The following is a 21,512-nucleotide window of genomic DNA, read 5'->3' as shown; positions in this document are numbered from 1 at the left end:
CGGCTCAAACTCAGGCTTAATGTCCTCGTCACGAGACTTTGATTTTCAACTCAGATCTGTGATGAAAAGATTCTTGTCTGCCTTGGCTTTGTGTCAGGAAATCCTTTATTGTGTAGAGGAGGTGATTTGAGGTAGACTGAAACGGAAGGCACAGAAACGGAGAATTATTTGTGGAGATCAAACAAAAAAGTTAACATCTTTACGATACGCGACGTATCTAACTAGGCCTGCGTTACGTATTAAAATACGAGCGTCTTCACGAGAAAGACCGTTGGGTTTGTGGTAAGATGATACAGATTTTGCAATATCCTGCATAGAGCTGTAGATGTAACCACGCAGTTGTTTGGTTGTTATTTCTTATTGGAAAGTAAAGTAAAAGAAAGTAAAGGAGTAGTGGTGCTCGTACAGATGAGTTTTATTGTATACAGCACTTTCTAACAGTGTTTCGCTGTTTCAAGGTAGCTTTGTTTAAAAAATAAATAAAAAATTAAAAAAGGGAATTATTAAATGTATAGAATACGTACAGATTTAATGGAGAGAAAAAATATGCTACAGCCATAAGGGCCGGTTCTCCTCTGACAGCTGCAAACTGTAACTTTTGGTTAACGGGGAGAGTTCATTTATATTTGTTTAAAACGGTTAGGTCGACTTTGTGACAGATATCAGGTAATCGTGGGATGTTTTAAGCGCAATATTACTGAACTGCCGTTACAGAGAGGATACCGAATAAGATCTGGGTCAGGTTTGAATCCGGCCTGCTACATTTCGGCCCTTCATGCCACCTCTCACTGTACAATTGTCTGTTCTCGCTTTACTCTCTCTCAAAAGAACCCCAAATACGCTGAAATACTCACTTCACGACGATATTTCCCAGAGTCCTTGGTTTCACCTGCTGCATTTCATCATCAATCACTGTCACTGTGACGCAAAGAATAAAAAAGTAAAATGCTTTATTCATTCTCTTTGATGCATTTATTAATGTGTCTTGTTCTTCCAAAGCTGTCAAAGAGCCAGAAAGAATTTAACGAAGCACCGCCGACGTATAAGCTTCGAATAACCAACAGGAATGAATGTAATGCATTAGAATATAGAAGCACGCCAGAGGATTCTCACCATTGTATCCAGGCACAGGTTTACCTGCCGTACCAGCAGGGGGTGTGCGTGAGCAGCCCAGACCGATACAGGAGGCTGTGATCGCAGAGCCGCTCTCTGAAAGAGACAGAAATGGTCGTGTTAAGAGTGAGAAATCCACCCAAACCATAATAACCATGAGCAACATTAACATGTAACCACGTACTTCTGCATGTTTATACCCTGTCGATTTTAAAATGTAGAAACTTGGCAGGGTTCTCAATATTCATTTCACGTAATAGAGGTCATTTACATACAAAGGTCTTAAAGGGACAGTAGGGGATTTGGCCTGTTCGGGAAGAAACAGCTAAAAAAAAAACGTTTTAGTGCAAAAAACCTCGACTAGCATTATTGCCTTTGAAACGGTTAAATCGAACATTAGGATAAAGGGTCTAGACAACACACAAACATCATTTGTCTGTGGCCCTAAACATACGTTCAATTACTCGGAGGAAAACGATTTGATCATAATTTATCATTCTGCATCAGAACAAAAGCAGCAGCTCGAGGATAAAAAAAGCAACGTAAATGCATCTGTCGTCATTTTCCCATTTACTTGAATAATAACAAACGATTTAATGGCAACTGAAGATACATCTATTTCCAACCCGTTCTGAGGTCTGCTGTCGCCGCAGTAATGCAAGAACGCGATTTAAGCACATTCAACAGCACCGAGTTTGCAATGCACTGCACGCTTTACATAACACCGTCTACTATTCACGAGTGGTAGAAGACAGCGTGACCCGCGACAAAGAGTTCGCAAGTATAAAAAGAGACTTATTCCTCAGCTACCTCGGAGCCAGATGCTGGAGGAATACTGTGAACGGCGGGCAAGAGAGAAAGACAGAGACAGACAGACCCGTTGGCATCTCAGCATGCCGCACCGCGAGTCTGTCTGGCACGAGCTCAAATGCGAGCGATGCAGAAAGCTCAGACGCTTTGTCCAGGTGACACACGGCGCGTAGACGTGCACACACAATACGTATGTGAATATGTGCTCGTAATGATGTGCTCATAATAAAAGCGTTTCTTTAAGACAAAGTCGATGAAGAACACGTGTGCATGAAAACCTAAGCGTGTTAACAGAATTTTAGTCTAAATGTATTTTGGGACTAAACAACCGATGTGTCCCTTTAAAGTTTATGCCCTGCCGTCACCGGTTTTTCCAAATGACTGCCAGCCCCGTTATTATATAAAGTTGATTTACAGGGCTAATAAAGATCAGCCGAGTCAGAAACTGCGACAGACTATGCCGGAGCCACACGGGTCCACACACACACACACACACGGTCCAGCTCAGAGACAGGTGCTGGCGCTCAGGGCCACGCGTTAAGGTCGTTTATACAGCCGGTCGTCACTGCCACACACTTCCAACTGGAAACATACCAGTTGCCCGGCAACAGTGGTGACATCAGCAGCCCTCATCACAAGCCCCCCACCTCTTCGCGGCAGGAGTTGCGTCTTAAAATAGCACACAGATTATTATCGGGTCTCAAAAGCGCCAGCCTTTCTTTCGATTTCTGTGTTTTGGATGCGCGCGTGTGATGATTAAACGACACATTTGCATACGTGTGTGGGCACGTGTTTCAGACAGCAAACATCACAGATACCGTGCCATTTAGGCAATAAGTTGAGAGATTGTGCTACATTGTGCTACATAAGGGGGTTGTAAACTACAAAGTGAAGCAATATCACAGTTTTTGTTTTGCCCCCTTTTTACGGTTCTTGTACAATTCTGCTGTGCTAACTATTGCGGTCATATTTATTTTCACGTAGCATTAATGTTTTAGCGTATATTTAGCTCAAGTAAAATTTGAGCTTATATCGCTAATTATGATATATTGGTATTGCAAATAAACAACTGTCACTGTCAGAAAATTGTGCAGGGAATGTAGGATGAAGCGATGATGGGTGACTACGTTTGGAACTTGGTTCGTGAAGACAGTATTAGTCATAAAAGACAAAAACGATCAAATTGTACACTTCTGAAGTTTAGGACCACTCATTTTTTGTAACTGTTATGTTTTATATGAGCTCATGGTTATGCCAGTACCATGTCATTTCTGCGTACGAGTAATAATGCCGAAATGTATAAATGTGTGAAAACATTTTTTTGTTTTTTGTGAGTAACGTCGATTGTAAAAAAAAAATTATGCGATTTTCGTATTCAGCATGTTGAACTTCATAAAGAAACGGTACAAATTAAAGCAAAACATAACTTTTAAAAAATTGTTACACTGTGTATTTAAAAAAAATACATCATACAAATGAAATCATGAAATCAAAACTGACAACTTTTTAAAAATAAAATATTGCAGTTTATATTATAAATGATTTACCAATGTGGAACATTACTTTTTTAATTCACGCGTCCTCATAGTCTTTCCTCAAATTCTGAAAATGTATTTCACTCGGAAATATATCACAATACTAGTGCGATTTGTTGACCATGAGAAAATACAAAATAAAACTAGAGATGAATTTGATTGAAAGCGTGACTTGTCTCTCAAAAGAGTCCAACGGTTACTGTGATAATAGCGTTATTATCGTGATATTGATAATATATTGCGGCGGTAATGATTTTGCCTAATTCCGTTTGTTCACGATAACCATGTAGTGGAAGCCCTGTTATTTAATAATAACTTCTTGTTCCGGAATTTTTGTATGCGAGCAGTGTCGCACTCATCATGAAGTTATAGTAAATATCAGCACGGTTACGATTCGAACTCGGATGACAACAATAGTTCATTCTAGCAAACCTGGAATGCTGTGTCAACCAATCAGGACTCAGGACCGTACCATTTAACAAAAACTATAATTATCCACGAGTTGGTTTAGTGTGAGCAACTGTGAATACGTGTGCATTCGACTCCATCGGCGCAGCCTGGCTGCTGCTACTGCAACAAACGCATGAGCCAGGGGAGGTTTTGAGCTGGTAATGACAAAGATAATGAGGCTTCCAATGACATTCGCTTTATTTCAGAAAAGCTATCGCGGCAGCGCAAGCAAACTGCTATTTCGCTACACCTCATCAACTCTTTTAATCAAATCTAGCTCTGTGCCGCTGCTCAATTTAAATATTGCGTGCCGTTTGTACTCTCGCACGCAGGCCGGCGCCATCGGAGATGCGGCTGTTATTACAAGCCCCGTAATAACGGGAATCACCTCGGTGCCGAACATAAACATGATGTAATAGTGAATTGCAGGGGGCGTGGGCGAAATTATAAAATGTGCAAGACACACACAGAGAACGGACTTATTTATCAAATAAAGTACTTGACCCTCTATGACCCTGGGCTCATAACTGGTTTTACATTTGTGTTAGAGCTAGAAAAAAGCCTATTCGGTTTATTTAGTATATTTTCTCTGATCAAACCTAGTTCCTGTTTACTTTTCTTATTTATGAGATGAATATGTTTTGCATTGTATAGAATGAAGGTGAAAACCCAATTCATCATACACGTGACGGTTTATGCATCATGCCGGCGGTAAAAGTTATGAATATCAAAGGGAGGGTTCTGTCGTTCAGACAATCCATTTCTAGATTGCTAGAGAGAAGGACGATTTTATGGTGAGGCACAGAGCACTTCACCGTACATACAAAAAAAAAACAAGAAAAAAAAAACTGCATTTTTGGCCTAACCCTTATTCTCGAAAAAAAATGGAAACGCACAGGAAATAATGAGAAATGGATGGAAAAGGATTACGATAGCAGAACACGATTCAAACTGACCAGATCATCACCAGACCTCAAAGTATCAGATAATGTGTATTAACCGCTAGCCCATGGTTTAGAAAACTGTCAGTCGTGAAACTTTCGCGAAAAGTTGCGAAAAGCATGACAGCAAATAATGTACATCAGAAATGAACCGACCAATAGAGATTTAGCTATACCATTTGCATTCATGTGGCTATCAATGAGCAGAAAAGGTTTACATTATTCACACAAGAGCGATAAAGAAACAAAAAAATGAAAACAAAGAGTGCGATGGGCAGGGCCGGATTTAGGAGGATGGGGCCCTGGACTTGAGTCGTTTTCGGTGCCCCCGTACTATTTGAAATCACGTGTTTGTTAGCATTAGTAAATGTTTTTTTTCTCTATTGACTAACAATGACACTTGTTCATTGGTTAACACGTTTATAATGCTTGTTTTGAGAGTGGGAGCCACAAGTGGTGCGTTTATAGCGTGTAGGAAGTTTCAAACATACTTGAATGTAAATACAATCAACATTAATAATCATCAACATTACAATATCAAGGGGACTAATATAGTTTTTTGACATAATCATACAGCCCTACCATTATGTATTTTAAAATTACAATTAAACGTATTAATTTATAATAAGAAATGGTAACGCTTTAGATTACGACCCGCAAAGAACCGCATAAGTAAACTGAATTTACGGTGTAAGTTTTGGTAACTATAGTGTACCTACGTGTAGGTAAGGGAACAATATTTAAATTCGGGTTATGAAGGGGTAGCAACCAGATATAAGTGGGGACTACACGTAGGTACGCTATAGTTACCAAAACTTACACCGTAAATTCAGTTTACTTACGCAGTTCTTTGCGGGTCGTAATCTAAAGCGTTACCTAAGAAACTACTAAAAAGGAACAAATGTGTGTGTTTTCCCTGTATTTCTGGAGGATCTTGAAAGATTATACGTCTCGGATCTAAAATTCAATTCAATTCAATTCAATTTTATTTATATAGCGCTTTTCACAATGTGCATTGTTCCAAAGCAGCTTTACAGGAGCAAATAAGAAAAACACAGAAAGGTAAAACACAGCACAGTGCATGGTGTTTATAGACCAAGCAAGATCATTATAATAAATAATATCTAATAAATAAATAAATAAATAAATGCAGTCTCCCGGTGAGCAAGCCAACACTGCACTGCTCTGCTCTGGCGAGGAACCCAAACTCCAATGCTGAATAATTGAGAAAAAAAAACCTCGGGAGAAACCAGGCTCAGCCGGGAGGGCCAGATAAAATGTGGGAACCCCTGCATTAACATGAAACCAACAACGAGCAAAACAGTTGTCAACATTTATTAATCTTTTTTATTGTTAGTTAATGCCAAATACGATTGTTCATGTTAGTTCGTGGTGCACGTTCAATGTTTTTTAAAATATAAGTAAATACTGAAAATAAAGATGAACAAATGCAGACACGTAATCTAATGCTTAACTAATGTTAACAAATGCAACGTTAAAAATATATTAGTATTCTATTGCAATTCCATCAGTAAACCATATGACAGATCTATGAGTTTGAAATGCTCTTTGAAATTGTATTCATAATAATGAGACGAAACGTCTTATTATGGCTTAAATATTTTCACAATAATGAGATGGGTCCATAGTTTTGTAAAGTCTAGTTAACTGAGGTTGTGCAGGGAAAATAGGGCAACCCTCTGTTATAAATCGTTTCAAATATTTTAATTACTTTACATCTAACATAACATCATTTTCATGTCAAATTCTTAAATGTACGTAAATCTAACGTTTAATGCAGCTCACAGGGCCACGAATCCATGAATGGTGTATCTGCAAGATATCATCTTAATTTAGCATTCAAATTTTGCCAAAGATCTCAACGTCAGACATGAAATAACTTGCATCTAAACGCGGTTTGAAAAAGCACGAGCAGTTTGTCCCTTCACGCGTCCCGTGGTTTGGTTGTTTTAACTTTGTATATTAGTAAGCAGAATGTTTTTATTTTTTATTTACGATGGATGGATTTCACAGTGTTTGCATATTATTTACAAGTACCGCCTATTGTCACAGAACGGGAAATATTAGAAATAAGCTGTATGTTACCTGTTTTTATTCAGAGTTGTCTGCAGAACACAACACTTTGCATAACATGTTTTTTTGTAAAAGCAAAGAAAGTGTAACAACAACAGCTTGTAGACTCTACTGCATCTACCTGTCGATGAAACGATCTGTCGGACACCGACTGTGAGGAGCCATAGGTGTAAAATAAAATTAAATAATCATCATTTCCATTTTACTAAATGCTGTTCTTTCGCGTTCTTGTCTTTTAGTTTTTAGTTTTCTTTGTAGCGCGGCACTGCGATAGCTCTTGTCAGCCATTATAACAGCGTCTTAATGCAGACAGGTCTCAACTGCGGTAAACGGATAGAATCCACAAACAGCCAATCAGGAAACGCCAACATGACCGACGGAAAGTTTAGCCAATTAAACAACATAATTCCTTACATAAGGCAGTGCTATTGAATCGTGCTAGACCAATGAACAAAGTTTAAATGAAAAATCAAATGACTAAACAAATCAAATGAACGAGAGCAGGCATACCCCCTGAAGGGCGGGGGCCCCTGGGCTGGATCCCAGTCAAGCCCAATGGTAAGTCCGGCCTTGGCGATGGGTATCAAATTAGAAACAACATGAAGCATACTTTAGTGTTTTCAGCTAATGACATTGATACGTTTTTAATCGTTTTGAACTTAAACTGCACGATAATGTGAAGCTGTTTTTATATTGATGGCAGCCAATAAAAATCTCTTGGCATCATCTGGATTCAGGTCCGGACACTATACAATGTTAAAGTCATGCTTTTTAGCATGGGTTGTAACAGTGTTTTAGTGGAACGTACAAAACCTACACACACGGCAAGATTTTGCTACCACACAACATTACAATACAGATAACACGAATTATAAAACACACAATTGATCGTAACGGAGAACCGAGCTGAATGGAACTTTGTGACACCGACTCACCGGTTTGCCACCAGTGATCCAGCACAGGGACTCTGAAATTCTTCTTGGCCCATTCGAGAGTTTCAATATCGCAGCGTTCTCCTGCTACAAACAAGTTCCTCAACCTAAACAAAGAAAAAATAGAGCTTAGAAATTCTACAGTCTTCTATGTGCCAAGGATTTCACAAGAAAGAATGGTGCATTAAATATTTACTGGACTCGCTTTTGTAGCAAAACAAACATTTACATTTACATTTCGTCATTTAGCAGACGCTTTTATCCAAAGCGGCTTACAGATGAGGGAAACAATGGAAGCAATTGGAACACCATAAGGACAACAAAAAGCATAAGTGCAATAAAAGAAAACTGGTCTCATAGCCTACCACAGTAAACAGAGCTAAGTTTTTTTTTTTAAAGAGTTGAAAAAAGATAGAAGTCAGAACTGATCAGTCAGGTGTTGATGGAAGAGATGTGTTTTGAGACGGTTCTTAAAGATGGCCACAGAATCTGCTGATCTTGTAGCAGCGGGCAGATCATTCCACAAATATGGAACCGATCTCGAGAAGGTACGTGAGAGAGATTTTTTACCTTTTGGGGATGGCACCACAAGACGTCGTTCGTTTGCAGAGCGTAGGGATCTGACGGGTACATAAGTCTGCATTAGCGAGTGAAGATGGGGGGTGCCAAACCAGCGGTGGTCTTGTAGGCCAGGAGCAGAGTCTTGAATTTGATTCGAGCGACTCTAGGGAGCCAATGTAACTTGGTGAAGAGAGGAGTGACGTGCGCTCTCTCCGGTTCATTGAAGACCACTCTTGCCGCTGCATTCTGGATCATCTGTAGAGGTTTGGTTCTGCAAGCTGGAAGTCCAGCCAGTAGCGCATTGCAGTAGTCCAGTCTGCACAGAACAAGAGCCTGGACTAGGACTTGCGTAGCATGCTCGGATAGGAAAGGTCTAATTTTCCTAATATTGTAGAGGATGAATCTACAGGACCAGGTGGTGCTGGCAACCTGATCAGTGAAGTTAAGCTGATCGTCGATCACCACTCCCAGGTTTCTGGCCGTTCTGGAAGATGTGATGGTTGATGAGCCCAGCTGAATGGAGAAGTTGTGATGAATATTTGCGTCGGCCAGGATTACAAGCAGTTCTGTTTTAGCAAGGTTCAGCTGCAGGTGATGGTCGTTCATTTAGAGCGAGATGTCAGCTAGGCATGCTGAAATGCATGCAGAGACAGTCGGATCGTCAGGCTGAAATGACAGGTGGAGCCTAGGGATGTCATGTATATAGAAAATAGCAACGGACCAAGCTCTGAGCCCTGAGGCACCCCTGTGTCGAGATGTTGGGACTCAGAGACCTCTCCTCTCCAGGATACTCTAAATGACCTACCTGTGAGGTAAGACCTGAACCATTGTAGCACCGCTCCAGAGACACCCATAGCCTTGAGGGTCGACAGGAGTATGTGGTGGTTGACGGTGTCAAAGGCAGCAGATAGATCTAGTAGGATAAGTACAGATGATTTGGACTTGCCGATCTCGGGGCTTCAATGACAGAGAGCAGCGCAGTCTCAGTGGAATGACCCCTCTTGAAACCAGACCGGTTGCTGTCCAGGAGGTTGTTCTGGGTGAGAAAGGACGAGAGCTGGTTACATACCACACGTTCAAGAGATTTAGCAATGAAGGGGAGGAGTGATACCGGTCTGTAGTTCTCTAACAGTGCAGGATTAAGAGTGGGTGTCTTCAATAGCGGAAAACCAACCAAAAAAATTGGATTTGTAAAAAGGTGATTGTACAGTTTGTATCTGTATCTGTCAGTCTGTCTTTGGTGACTGTCTTTGGTGACAGAGTGTGTCTTGCTTATAACGCACACTACCAGTATGTAAAAACTAAAACATATCTTTACATTGTATGGTTCTCGACAGGAAGTTTTAAATTAATCTCTGCTGTATATTCCTGTAAAATTGCATTTTTATCTGAGGAATGATGTTATTAAACAATTGCAAATAAAGTGAATTTCCTAAGGTTTGCTCCTTCATGTGACGCATTTTATAAAGGCTGTGAACGCATCTTGGATTTATTGCAATCTCTTCCTGCAAAGGTAAGTTCCCAGCTGATCAACTGCTACAGCTGCTTTTATCCAGAATGGCTTTTAACAGGGCATTTAGCGTATACTTTTATCAGTATGTGTTCAAACCCACGGCCTTTGTGTTACTAGCGCAATGCTCCACCAAGTGAGCTACAGGAACAAACCTGCCGGCTGTAATTGGAAAGCCGCATCTGTCTTTCAATTCTTTCAATGTGCATAAATATGCAAGCAAACAAAAATGTTATTCTTATAGCTAGCAGATCTAGAATAAACAAAACCGATCTTAGTTAGTCATACCACAGTGCAATATGTAACGATGGCTACCGGGAGGCAGCAAGGATGGTTGGGAAACATTTTGAACGAGTGTATTTTGTTACTCAAAACCTGCTTTAAATCACAATATGTTTTAATATGTTCATTTTATTTATAAGAACATTCTGTGCATGTATATTTAACGGTCCAAGCTGTCAATTCATGCCATAAAATCACTCCAGTGTAAGACAAAGACAATTGAGCACCACCTTTTGTGCTGCTGGATGAAAGGGTAAGTGATGTAAGTATAATCAAGAATAAGTTCCTTCACCAAGAGCTCTGTGGCTCACTGGTGTAAGTATTGCCTCACGGCATCAGAAGTCACCGGTTCGAATCCAGATCTCAAGGTTAGTGTTTAATTAACCATTATGTCTTTGCTTCTGTAACAGATTTCTGGTAATTGAGTCACAGATCTGTGGCTCATTGGTACGAGCGCTGCCTCACGGTACCAGAGGTTGCCGATTCAAATCCAGCCAGATCTCCAGACTTAACGGTTGAAGAGCAAAGCTCAACTCTTTGCTTCTGTAATTGCGTTCGCGTTGATTGAGTACACACACACAGTAACAGCTTTCTGTGTAATTGAGTCACAGGTGAGGTATGAGTTCCTTACCATATTCAACAAGAGATCTGTGGCTCATTGGTACGAGCGCTGCCTCACGGTACCAGAGGTTGCCGGTTCAAATCCAGCCAGATCTCCAGACTTAACGGTTGAAGAGCAAAGCTCAACTCTTTGCTTCTGTAATTGCGTTCGCGTTGATTGAGTACACACACACAGTAACAGCTTTCTGTAATTGAGTCACAGGTGAGGTATGAGTTCCTTACCATATTCACCATATTCACCATATTCACCAAGAGATCTGTGGCTCATTGGTACGAGCGCTGCCTCACGGTACCAGAGGTTGCCGGTTCAAATCCAGCCAGATCTCCAGACTTAATGGTTGCAGAGCAAAGCTTAACTCTTTGCTTCTGTAATTGCTTTAGCATTGAGTCAAAGGTGAAGTATAAGTTCAGACACATGTATCACCAAGAGATCTGTGGCTCATTGGTATGAGCACTACCTCACGGTACCAGAGGTTGCTGGTTCAAATCCAGCCAGATCTCGAGGAGAGTGTAATCTCCGGAATAACAGCTGACGCGTAAAACTCCACAAACCTGATGAAAGGAGGGGGCCCCGTTAGTTGGGCCCCCCCCGAAAAGTTCCAACAATGTGGAGCAGCAGTTATGAAACTTTTTATTGGGGAAAAACTTACTCACTGTCCATTGTGTCTTTTTTGAGGATCTATTAACAGAAATGCTATATATAAAAATCGTTCATAAAGAAGCGCTGTTTTTTTTTTTATTACCTCAAAAAGAACTATTTCTATCTACATACACCACAGTGCATGTTATTTAAAATGTCTGTGTATTTGTTATGAGGACACAGACGTGTCAATAAATGGGTTCAAACTGAATACCAAACCTGTTTTTTGACATTTCAATATTTTACATAATAACGATTCCATACCGTGTTTTATATCAAGCTAGAAAAATGCACTTAAAAATCGTTTTTGGGGGTAAATATTTCTTATTAAAAAATGTAGGTCATATTAATTTTATAGGTTGTCATTTGTATCCCATCTCAACTTTTATGACACCTGTTCAAGATTCTGGTGTTCTGATCCCCACTGCGTGATTTTCAAGAAAATCGATCATCTTTTATTCTGTAAAAATTGGTTGAATGCCAATTTAAGCATAACACTTGAAATAGCACCACGAGGAGAAAAGCTCTTTTTAAAGGTTACCTACCAAGCACCAAGTACTGAAAAATAAATGGAAAGGCAGTGACTTATAAGTATTCGATCAACAGAACAAACTCTTCTCAGTGTCTATTATGGACACGCATTAAAACCGAGTTCTCTTCGATGTACAACTCAACTCAAGGGTCAAACAACACACACAAATGATTAATTTATCTGGAGTCAAGGTCAGATGTGTGTGCGATCTTCATTTGAACAGGTGTAATGTGCTAAAACACACAATAGAGCCCTTTTCACACAGAGATCCAGGAATGTGTCCCGGGATCGTTCGTTTTTGTCCATTCACACGGCCAGTGATTTTCTGGAATCTGTGCGTGCGTTCACACACATCCCGTGAAGATCCCGTAAAGAAATGTGACGTAATATACTGCAATGTAATGTTATGTGCATTTTTTTTGGTCGTGAAAATAGGTTTGATCATGGTGAAAGAAATTTCCTTGCGGTGTTTTTAGGTGGCTAAATAGCGCAATTTATTATTATTACTGCCTTCCTTTAATTAGTGCCAAATAGGCCTAAATAATCTCTCTTTTCTTTGGTTATTATTCTGTAGCATATATTGTTGATGCCTTTTGCAAATGACAAAGACGTCAATTTTAAAACAAACTTTTTTATGTATTTTTTTATTGGTAAATGCAGAACAACGAAGAGGAATGAGGCACAAGAACGCAAGGTAGGCTATAGCCCAACGACATTAAGCTAAATATAAAATGTCACATGAAAACAAATAAAAGCGAATTGTTCAGGCTTGTTCGGTGCAAATTTACAGAGCCTAATTTAAAAATATAAAGGAATGCTGCCAAGTAAAAATTTTGCAGTACTTTTGCAACATAGCCTAACTAATATGATGAACAAAAATTTGAGTTTATAAATACATTTCGATTTTGTAACCATTTCGGAATAAGCTCACGCAGATCGAATGAAAAACACGTTAATAAAGCATATTGCACATAATGCTATAAAAACCATAAATAAACACTTGGGTCGCTATATGATCATCATGTTTACATTGTTTACAATGTTTTTGTTGAGAAAAACAAGCACATAAATGTTTGGGTGAAAGTTTGGAGTTAGTCTGTTAACAGTGTCTGCACAGCCGTGTTTTAAATGTTGGTAAGCGATCAAGTTTATTAAAAGCGCTGTGTATTTTCGTGTTAATAGTTTTGATAAAAGTAATTTCAAATTTAAACTGCGTTTAGAAGCAGACAACGCTATTCTCGCATCTGAGCTTACGTTTGGCTTTTACGGCATTGTTTCTGCCTTTTGTTCACGCAGGGCGCATTCCGGGACTGATCCCGTTAATGGTCCCCTTTCCGGAATCACTTTTCGGATCAATCCGGGATGCGTTTGCGTTCACACAGAAGGCACTCAGGCAAATTTATGACAATTGTCTGGGATCAGTGGTCTGTGTGAATGGTGTTTAGAAGACACCTTCCTACCCACAATCAACCTCTCCTATTCAATAAACTGGATATTCTAAAGCTTGCCAGGTTAGTGGTCTCAAATCTTTAAAAGCCTTCATGCTAATCTCTTATTGTTAAAATCTATTTCAGACAAACCCACCCAAAAATTGTCAATTTTCATCATTCAGACATATCCTTCTCCTGTCCAAGTACTATAGATGCTTTCTTTCTTGGACCACTTTTGACCAGACCTTCAAAAGTCTGACTACTGCGAGAACACAGGCACGATGGAGACCTTTCTTCCAGGAAACAATAAATGAGAAAGATAAAATGTCAATAATGAGTCACATTGCAGCATCCAGTACCAAAAATAGCCATGACAACACATTCCTTGATTTCCATCGAGACGGCCTCGCTGTTCGCTTTATCAGAGCTTTTACTTGTTTACTAAAGGTATTTGCACGTGTCGGTGTTCATTCAAATTTCCTCGTGTAAAAAAATTCTACGCCAGGTGCGCACATCTAGGCTGGTGACCTTGTGGAGGTGTGGGTTAATATCAGCCTTATGATCTTGGCGAGAGGGCAGATCTCGATCTTACAGCGTAGCGCTAGACTCCGTGAGCTGGAAAATCCTATTGAGTGGATTCGTGGCCTCTGGCATGCATTTAAACACATGCTGAGAGCCGAGTTACAGCACCGATCCATAAGACACGCTCTAGTGTCGGAGTGCCTGTGCTTTTGTGTGGAAGTCACGCATTTCATGGCTCTTTTGGGACGAGATGAATCCTTATTTTTATTTTGCTCTACGCTTATGTCCTTGATTGTGTCATTAACCGGCTTTGGCTAACAAAACTGACTTAAATGTTCATTAAGGGTCATTTTATAAATACACAGTATGTTATTTGCAGAGAATAATACAGCACATTTAAATAGTACAAGTAATGGCCGCATGCATATTTCTCGAGTGGAAAATACATCCTTGTTATACCAAACATTTGCATAACATAATGCTAAAAAAAATAGGCCACCAAGGCAGCATTAATATTCATAAAGAGACTAAACATAAGCATTAGCATAGTAGGCCTAAATGACGATGAAGATTATACTTTAATTAGACGGTAATGATGTTATTGTATTTTTGTTCTCTATACTTATAATAGCCGCATTTTATCATCGTTTCCATTGCCTGTGCGCTAGACTCAACGTTACACATACAAGTATGTGATACACGAAGAGTACAAATCATCATATATATATCATTAAATATCATTAAATAGCATGTGTAAACACCTATTTATTAATACAAGTTTTATAAACCCATGGTTCTTTCTCGGGGGTAAAAGTTCCCATAACCATTTATTAACTGCAAAAGATGAATGGCCATGTGGCTGTAAGGAGTTTAATGAACACTAAATAGGTTTCGCTTGCAGAATATCATTTAAGTGCTGGAGCAAAAAGAATTGCTGCTCTGTAATGCAATAGTATATATTTTAATGAAGGCTATTATAGATGTATAGACCCTTTACTGCTATTTTAATACGTTCGTTACTATCACCATGGTAACTCCGCACTTCTTTCTCCCAAAGCACTTATTCACTCAATGTAGGTCAATGTGCAACTGGTTTGTGTAACGCTCAATCCATGCTAACGGCACAGATTCCATCAAGTATTTATGGCTTCTTTTAAGCTATTTTTTAAATATTAAATAAATAAAAACAAGCATTTGTGTGTTCCTGTAGCTCCTGGGTTCAATTAAATGTATGGCTTTAAATGGGTAGTTCACCCATAAACAAACATTCTGTCATCATTTACTAACCCTCTTGACATTTTATACCTGTATGAGTTTCTTTCGTCTACAAAACACAAAAGAAGACATTTTGAAGAATGTTGGTAACCAAAAACGATTGGTCCCCCCATTGAATTCCACTGTACGGACACAAAACCAACATTCTTCAACAGATCTTCATTTGAGTTCTGCAAAAGAAAGAAAGTCATAAAGATTTAAACTGACAAGAGGGTAAGTAAATGATAACAACATTTTTGGCCCCGGTCACACTTGCCTTTTTGCTCCATTGACCTCCATTTATGCGAATGCGACAGACCTGCGAATTCGTCTCACGCGAATGCGCATAAATATAATATAACAAACTTCTTGAACAAATGACTTAGTTTAAAGGCGGGGTGTCCGATTTCTCTTAGCCGTTGTTGATGTTCAAATCACCAAAACAAACACACCCCTACCCCCATCTTTCGCTTTCGTCAGCGCTCGGCTCGGCTAATGTCCGTCCTGTGCACTGTGCACCTTACTGCTGATAGGCTACAATTTTCAGTTGTCTAAAGCGTAATTCGGAAATCGGTTACCCCGCCTTTTAGAAGTAGGCTGAAAAAGAGCAGTTATGTTTTAGTCTGACATTCTGTGACATTACAGACAATATTTTTAGACGTTTTTTTATTTAAAGACTGCCTAAAATAACTGTATAATAACTGATAAAGTATATTTGATTTTCGTTACTTATTTCCGTCAACATATAGCTCCCAGTGCGACATTCAAAAAATACGCACAAAAGATGAAATGCACTATGAACACCTTTACACTGCGTTCCAAATTATTATGCAAATTGGATTTAAGTGTCGTAAACATTTAATTTTATATTGTTCAATTAAACTTATGGATGGTATTGTGTCTCAGTGCTCTTTGGATCTCTGAAATCAATCTCAGACACCTGTGATAAGTAGTTTGCCAGGTGAGCCCAATTAAAGGAAAACTACTTAAGAAGGACGTTCCACATTATTAAGCAGGCCACAGGTTTCAAGCAATATGGGAAAGAAAAAGGATCTGTCTGCTGCCGAAAAGCGTCAAATAGTGCAATGTCTTGGACAAGGTATGAAAACATTAGATATTTCACGAAAACTTAAGCGAGATCATCGTACTGTGAAGAGATTTGTGGCTGATTCAGAGCACAGAAGGGTTCGTGCAGATAAAGGCAGAATGAGGAAGCTTTCTTCCAGACAAATTCATCGGATTAAGAGAGCAGCTGCAAAAATGCCATTGCAAAGCAGCAAACAGGTATTTGAAGCTGCTGGTGCCTCGGGAGTCCCGAAAACCTCAAGGTGTAGGATCCTCCAGATGCTTGCAGTTGTGCATAAACCTACTATTCGGCCACCCCTAACCAATGCTCACAAGCAGAAACGGTTGCAGTGGGCCCACACATACATGAAGACTAATTTTCAAACAGTCTTGTTTACTGATGAGTGCCGTGCAACCCTGGATGGTCCAGATGGATGGAGTAGTGGATGGTTGGTGGATGGCCACCATGTCCCAACAAGGCTGCGACGTCAGCAAGGAGGTGGCGGAGTCATGTTTTGGGCTGGAATCATGGGGAGACAGCTGGTGGGCCCCTTTAGGGTCCCTGAAGGTGTGAAAATGAACTCTGCAAGGTATGTAGAGTTTCTGACTGAGCACTTTCTTCCATGGTACAAAAAGAAGAACCATGCCTTCCGTAGCAAAATCATCTTCATGCATGACAATGCACCATCTCATGCTGCAAAGAATACCTCTGTGTCATTGGCTGCTATGGGCATAAAAGGAGAGAAACTCATGGTGTGGCCACCATCCTCCCCTGACCTCAACCCTATTGAGAACCTTTGGAGCATCCTCAAGCGAAAGATCTATGATGGTGGGAGGCAGTTAGCATCAAAACAGCAGCTCTGGGAGGCTATTCTGACATCCTGCAAAGAAATTCAATCAGAAACTATCCAAAAACTCACAAGTTCAATGGATGCAAGAATTGTGAAGGTGATATCAAAGAAGGGGTCCTATGTTAACATGTAACTTGCCCTGTTAGGATGTTTTTGATTGAAATAGCTTTTGATTTCAGTAAATATGACCTCCTAATGCTGCAAATTCAACAAATGACCATTTTCAGTTTTTTACAACCTATGAAATGTTTTCAAACTCTGTTGTGCATAATAATTTGGAACAGTGCATTTTGAGTTTTTCATTTTTTAAATAAATACTGTTGTCAGTGGGAGGTTTGTTCAATAAAATTCCAAATGTACCCTAACTGTTGATTACTTGAAAATTATACTGACTGTCATTTGCATCGACAAATTAGGAAAACCAGAGAAAGATATCATTTGCATAATAATTTGGAACGCAGTGTATTATTACTGGGGTTAATAAAAGAAGGCTCTTGTTCTGTCCAGACTGGACTACTGCAATGCGCTACTGGCTGGACTTCCTGCTTGCACAACAAAACCTCTACAGATGATCCAGAATGCAGCCGCAAGAGTGGTCTTCAATGAACCGAAGAGAGCGCACGTCACTCCTCTCTTCATTAAGTTACATTGGCTCCCTAGAGTCGCTCGCATCAAATTCAAGACTCCGCTCCTGGCCTACAAGACCACCACTGGTTCGGCACCCCCTTACCTTCACTCGCTAATGCAGACTTATGTACCCACCAGATCCTTACGCTCTGCAAACGAACGACGTCTTGTGGTGCCATCCCAAAAAGGTAAAAAAAATCGCTCGCACGAACCTTCTCTGGATCGGTTCCACATTTGTGGAATGATCTGCCTGCTGCTACAAGATCAGCAGATTCTGTGGCCATCTCTAAGAATCAGGTGAAAACATATCTCTTCCGTCAGCACCTGACCGATCATTTCTGACTTCTATATCTTTTCTACTCTATCTATATATAAAAAAAATATATTTGTAAAAAACTTTACACTCTGTACACTGTAGTAGGCTTTGTGAGACATGTTTTACTGCGCTTATGCTTTTTGTTGTCCTAATGCTGACCCAATTGCTTCCATTGTTTACCCAACTTGTAAGTCACTTTGGATAAAAGCGTCTGCTAAATGAATGAATGTAAAGAAACGGGCTCCAAAGAAAAATAGACCAAAACAAGGGGGAATGCGGTCTTAAAACGTCAAGCCTCAGTCATTACAGCATTTTAGAATGTACTTTTAGAAACTTGGACAAAGTAGCTGCGTCTTCGAAGGCTGCATGCGTCCTCCGTAGATCACGTTTGTCGGCCTCGGCCGCATATGACATCGAGGTTTATTCAGGTTTTATTTCAGAAAAGCAACTGTTACATTGGGTAAGTGACACAATGTCTTCTTAAGAGAAATAAATATAAATGTTATAATGTTTTTTTAATTGAAATGAGCCTGTATCAAACCTCTTCTGTCTATAAAAGCATCTGCCATCTGCATAAAATGTAAATATATTTAAATATGTTGTTGTGTGTTGTGGGCCGTAGCATGAGTTGCTGCTTAAATAGTGTGTTTATAGGTACAATTTTGTGTTTACCTGCGGAGCGGATATCGCTTCCCATGTTCTGCCTGAGGGTCTTGCTGGCGAATGGCTCTGATAGCAGTGGGAGCAGTAAACATTGAAGCCGTGCCATGCTCAGACATCACACGGAAAAACGCCCCAGGGTCCGGAGTCCCCACCGGTTTGCCCTGCGGAAACAGGGACCTTAATCAAACAACGAAAATGCGATTTATCTCTTCAAAGAATGGCATAAAATCCTTATTGGCATGTGCACGTGGAACAAGGTTATTTGGAAATTTGAAGTAAACCGTAATTCCAGAGAACATCATGTTTATATGTTACCTAGAATCATTCACAGTATTATGAATTGGCCCTTGTAACAATTTTAAAGTTGTATTATCGAACACAAGTCTAATATTTCATTTAATAGTATTATCGTAGACTAACAATGATATATTCGGAATATAATACAGTACAGCCTCTATAACAACTGTTCGGTTATTTAACAGAGTGCATAAGCGCCTCTTGTTATCAAGCAGTATCAGCGAAGGCACTTGCAGTGGTTGGGGAGTGAACCAATAAGTGAACATTAAATCAAGGATGTGTTTGAAATGGCGAGCGGCTTGGAAAGGTGCCTGTGTGGCAGATGGGCCGATGCACATCTAAGAAACAGAATAATACTGCGCGCGGAGAGACTGCACACGGGTACGAGTACTGTTTAAATATTCATGTTTCTGCCAAGCTGCTCAGAGAGAAACAAAAGACTTCATATTAGTAGGGACAAATCAAGCGGCTCACGCAGGAATCTCTCAACTTGTTTCTCAAGAAGTGTGCACGCGCGTTTTCCGATAACAGCGGTTCAAGTATGAATTCCTTGCGATGCTTCCCTCAGCAAACATTAGATATTAAGAACGAAGGGGTTTTATTAATATTGAAATTGATTTTAAACGATTAATCGTGATTCATCGCATCCAGAATAAAGGTTTGTGTTTGCATAGTATCTGTGTAATGTGCATATTTATTTTGTATTTATAAACACATACACGTAAATATCAGGACTTATTAAGATCAAACTCAACAAATCATTCATTATAGCAGTCTAATAAAATCAACAATAGACCGTCTCGTGAAGTGAGACACACATTAAATCAGTAGAGCAGAAATAACCTTGACAGAAACCCAAAAGTCAGATCACCACCCACCGTGTGCAAATAATTTTAGTATTCATGCTATCGTCTCCACAAGGAGAACTGGTTTAACGATATGAGCCGAGCCGCTCTCTTTACCACTACAGAACCTTATGAAAACCAACAGGAAATCGAACGCACGAGTCCCATAGAAAAACGACTAATAGAGGTTGTAAAACTTTGCAATATGGACTTGGAAGACATCAAGCCAGTTATAGCGTCAGGATCCAGTAACCCATGACAGAAGATAATTGACTAGGTCAACCGCTGTAACACACACGCGGCCGCCCAGTACCTCGTAGAGCACCGTGGTGTTGCCGTGCAGAAGCGGACCGTAGCAGATATACGAGTGGCCGACCACCCAGCCAAAGTCAGACGCGGCCCACCAGACCTGAGAGAAAGGGACGCACACGTAGGTCAAATGATGCTGGACGACATGAACAAGAGCATCTGTTTTTCCAAACCTGTTCGAATGTACAATCGTGACTTACCTCACCTGGAGCCAGTCCGTAAACGTTGGACATAGTCCAGTTTAGCATCACGGCATAACTTCCTGAATCTCGGACTACACCCTGAGAGGAAATAAATGATTTAAGTCAGGTAAGTGAGGGACCACTCATCAGTGATTCCGATACCTGACCGTGTCGGATCTGAAATCTGAAAAGAAGGGTGATCAGGATCCAAAATGAACACCTCAATCAAAAACTAATGAATTCGAAAAGAAAACAGAAAATGCATCTGTAGTCACCACTGTTGCCTACCCAAAAATAAAATAAAAATCGGTCATCATTTATTCACCCTCACGCTCAAGAAATGACTTTTTCTTCTGTTAAACCCCAAGAAATGATATTTTGAGAAAATTGACTTTGTGTCCATACAATGGAAGTCAATGAGGGCCAATGTTGTTTGATTACCAACATCCTTCAACATATCTTTTGTGTTCTGCAGAGGAATGTCATACGGGTTTAGAACCACAAAGGGGTAAATGATCAAATCATTTTTGGGGGCACTATCCCTTTAATTTTCTGAACCTTGAAAAAAAATGTCAAATTGACGGCAGGAGCTGCAAAATGGTTCTTCATAATTTTTCCTTTTCTGTACCACATAAAAACATAACACCAACCAGGCTTGGAGTGTACAGCGAGTAAATAAAAAACGCCTGAATTTTTGACTGAGCTATTCGATTAAATGTTAAATTCACCTGCCGTTAGCTAGTTAATTACATTTTGAGCCCCGTGAGTCATTTATTAATGAGGACAAAAACCACATGTGGGTAGCTGAAGAATAAATCGAACATGTGTCCAATGGTGTGACGTAGCAAAATTGAGAAGACAAACTCTTATTATAACATTGTTTAATATTATTAATATTTATTATATAAAATAGCATAAGAGAGATTTAACTTCATTGTTTTTTTTTGCCGTCACACAATAGGACAAATTTGCATATTAGTCTGTCCACTACCCATGTGCAGATCCACAAAGATTGAAAAGCTGATGTTGAAGATTTCACATTTTGACTTGCAGGATGGTAATTAGATCCTGCTTACGCCGAACTCCTTTACCTCTATAAATCTGCGACGCGTGCGCCTGAGTGAGCAAGT

The 21,512-nt window shown here is 39.8% G+C and overlaps 1 protein-coding gene across 1 annotated transcript in view; it reads right to left on the bottom strand.

Annotated features, from left to right (window-relative positions):
• acss3 (acyl-CoA synthetase short chain family member 3) overlaps window positions 1-21,512 on the bottom strand; it is a 29,970-nt gene that overhangs the window by 4,023 nt on the left and 4,435 nt on the right. Inside the window, exons 6-11 of the mRNA XM_057323760.1 lie at window positions 20,401-20,481; window positions 20,205-20,300; window positions 18,759-18,910; window positions 7,879-7,982; window positions 1,114-1,209; window positions 855-918 (exon numbers count right to left, since the gene is read on the bottom strand). Of these exons, the coding sequence (XP_057179743.1) occupies window positions 855-918; window positions 1,114-1,209; window positions 7,879-7,982; window positions 18,759-18,910; window positions 20,205-20,300; window positions 20,401-20,481 (593 nt within the window). The remainder of the gene's footprint in view (window positions 1-854; window positions 919-1,113; window positions 1,210-7,878; window positions 7,983-18,758; window positions 18,911-20,204; window positions 20,301-20,400; window positions 20,482-21,512) is intronic.

The sequence above is a fragment of the Triplophysa rosa genome, linkage group LG24 (genome assembly GCF_024868665.1).
Source record: "Triplophysa rosa linkage group LG24, Trosa_1v2, whole genome shotgun sequence".
Classification (NCBI taxonomy): Eukaryota; Metazoa; Chordata; class Actinopteri; order Cypriniformes; family Nemacheilidae; genus Triplophysa; species Triplophysa rosa.
Note: the sequence above shows the minus strand (reverse complement) of the source record. Positions and strands in the feature narration are given on the sequence as shown.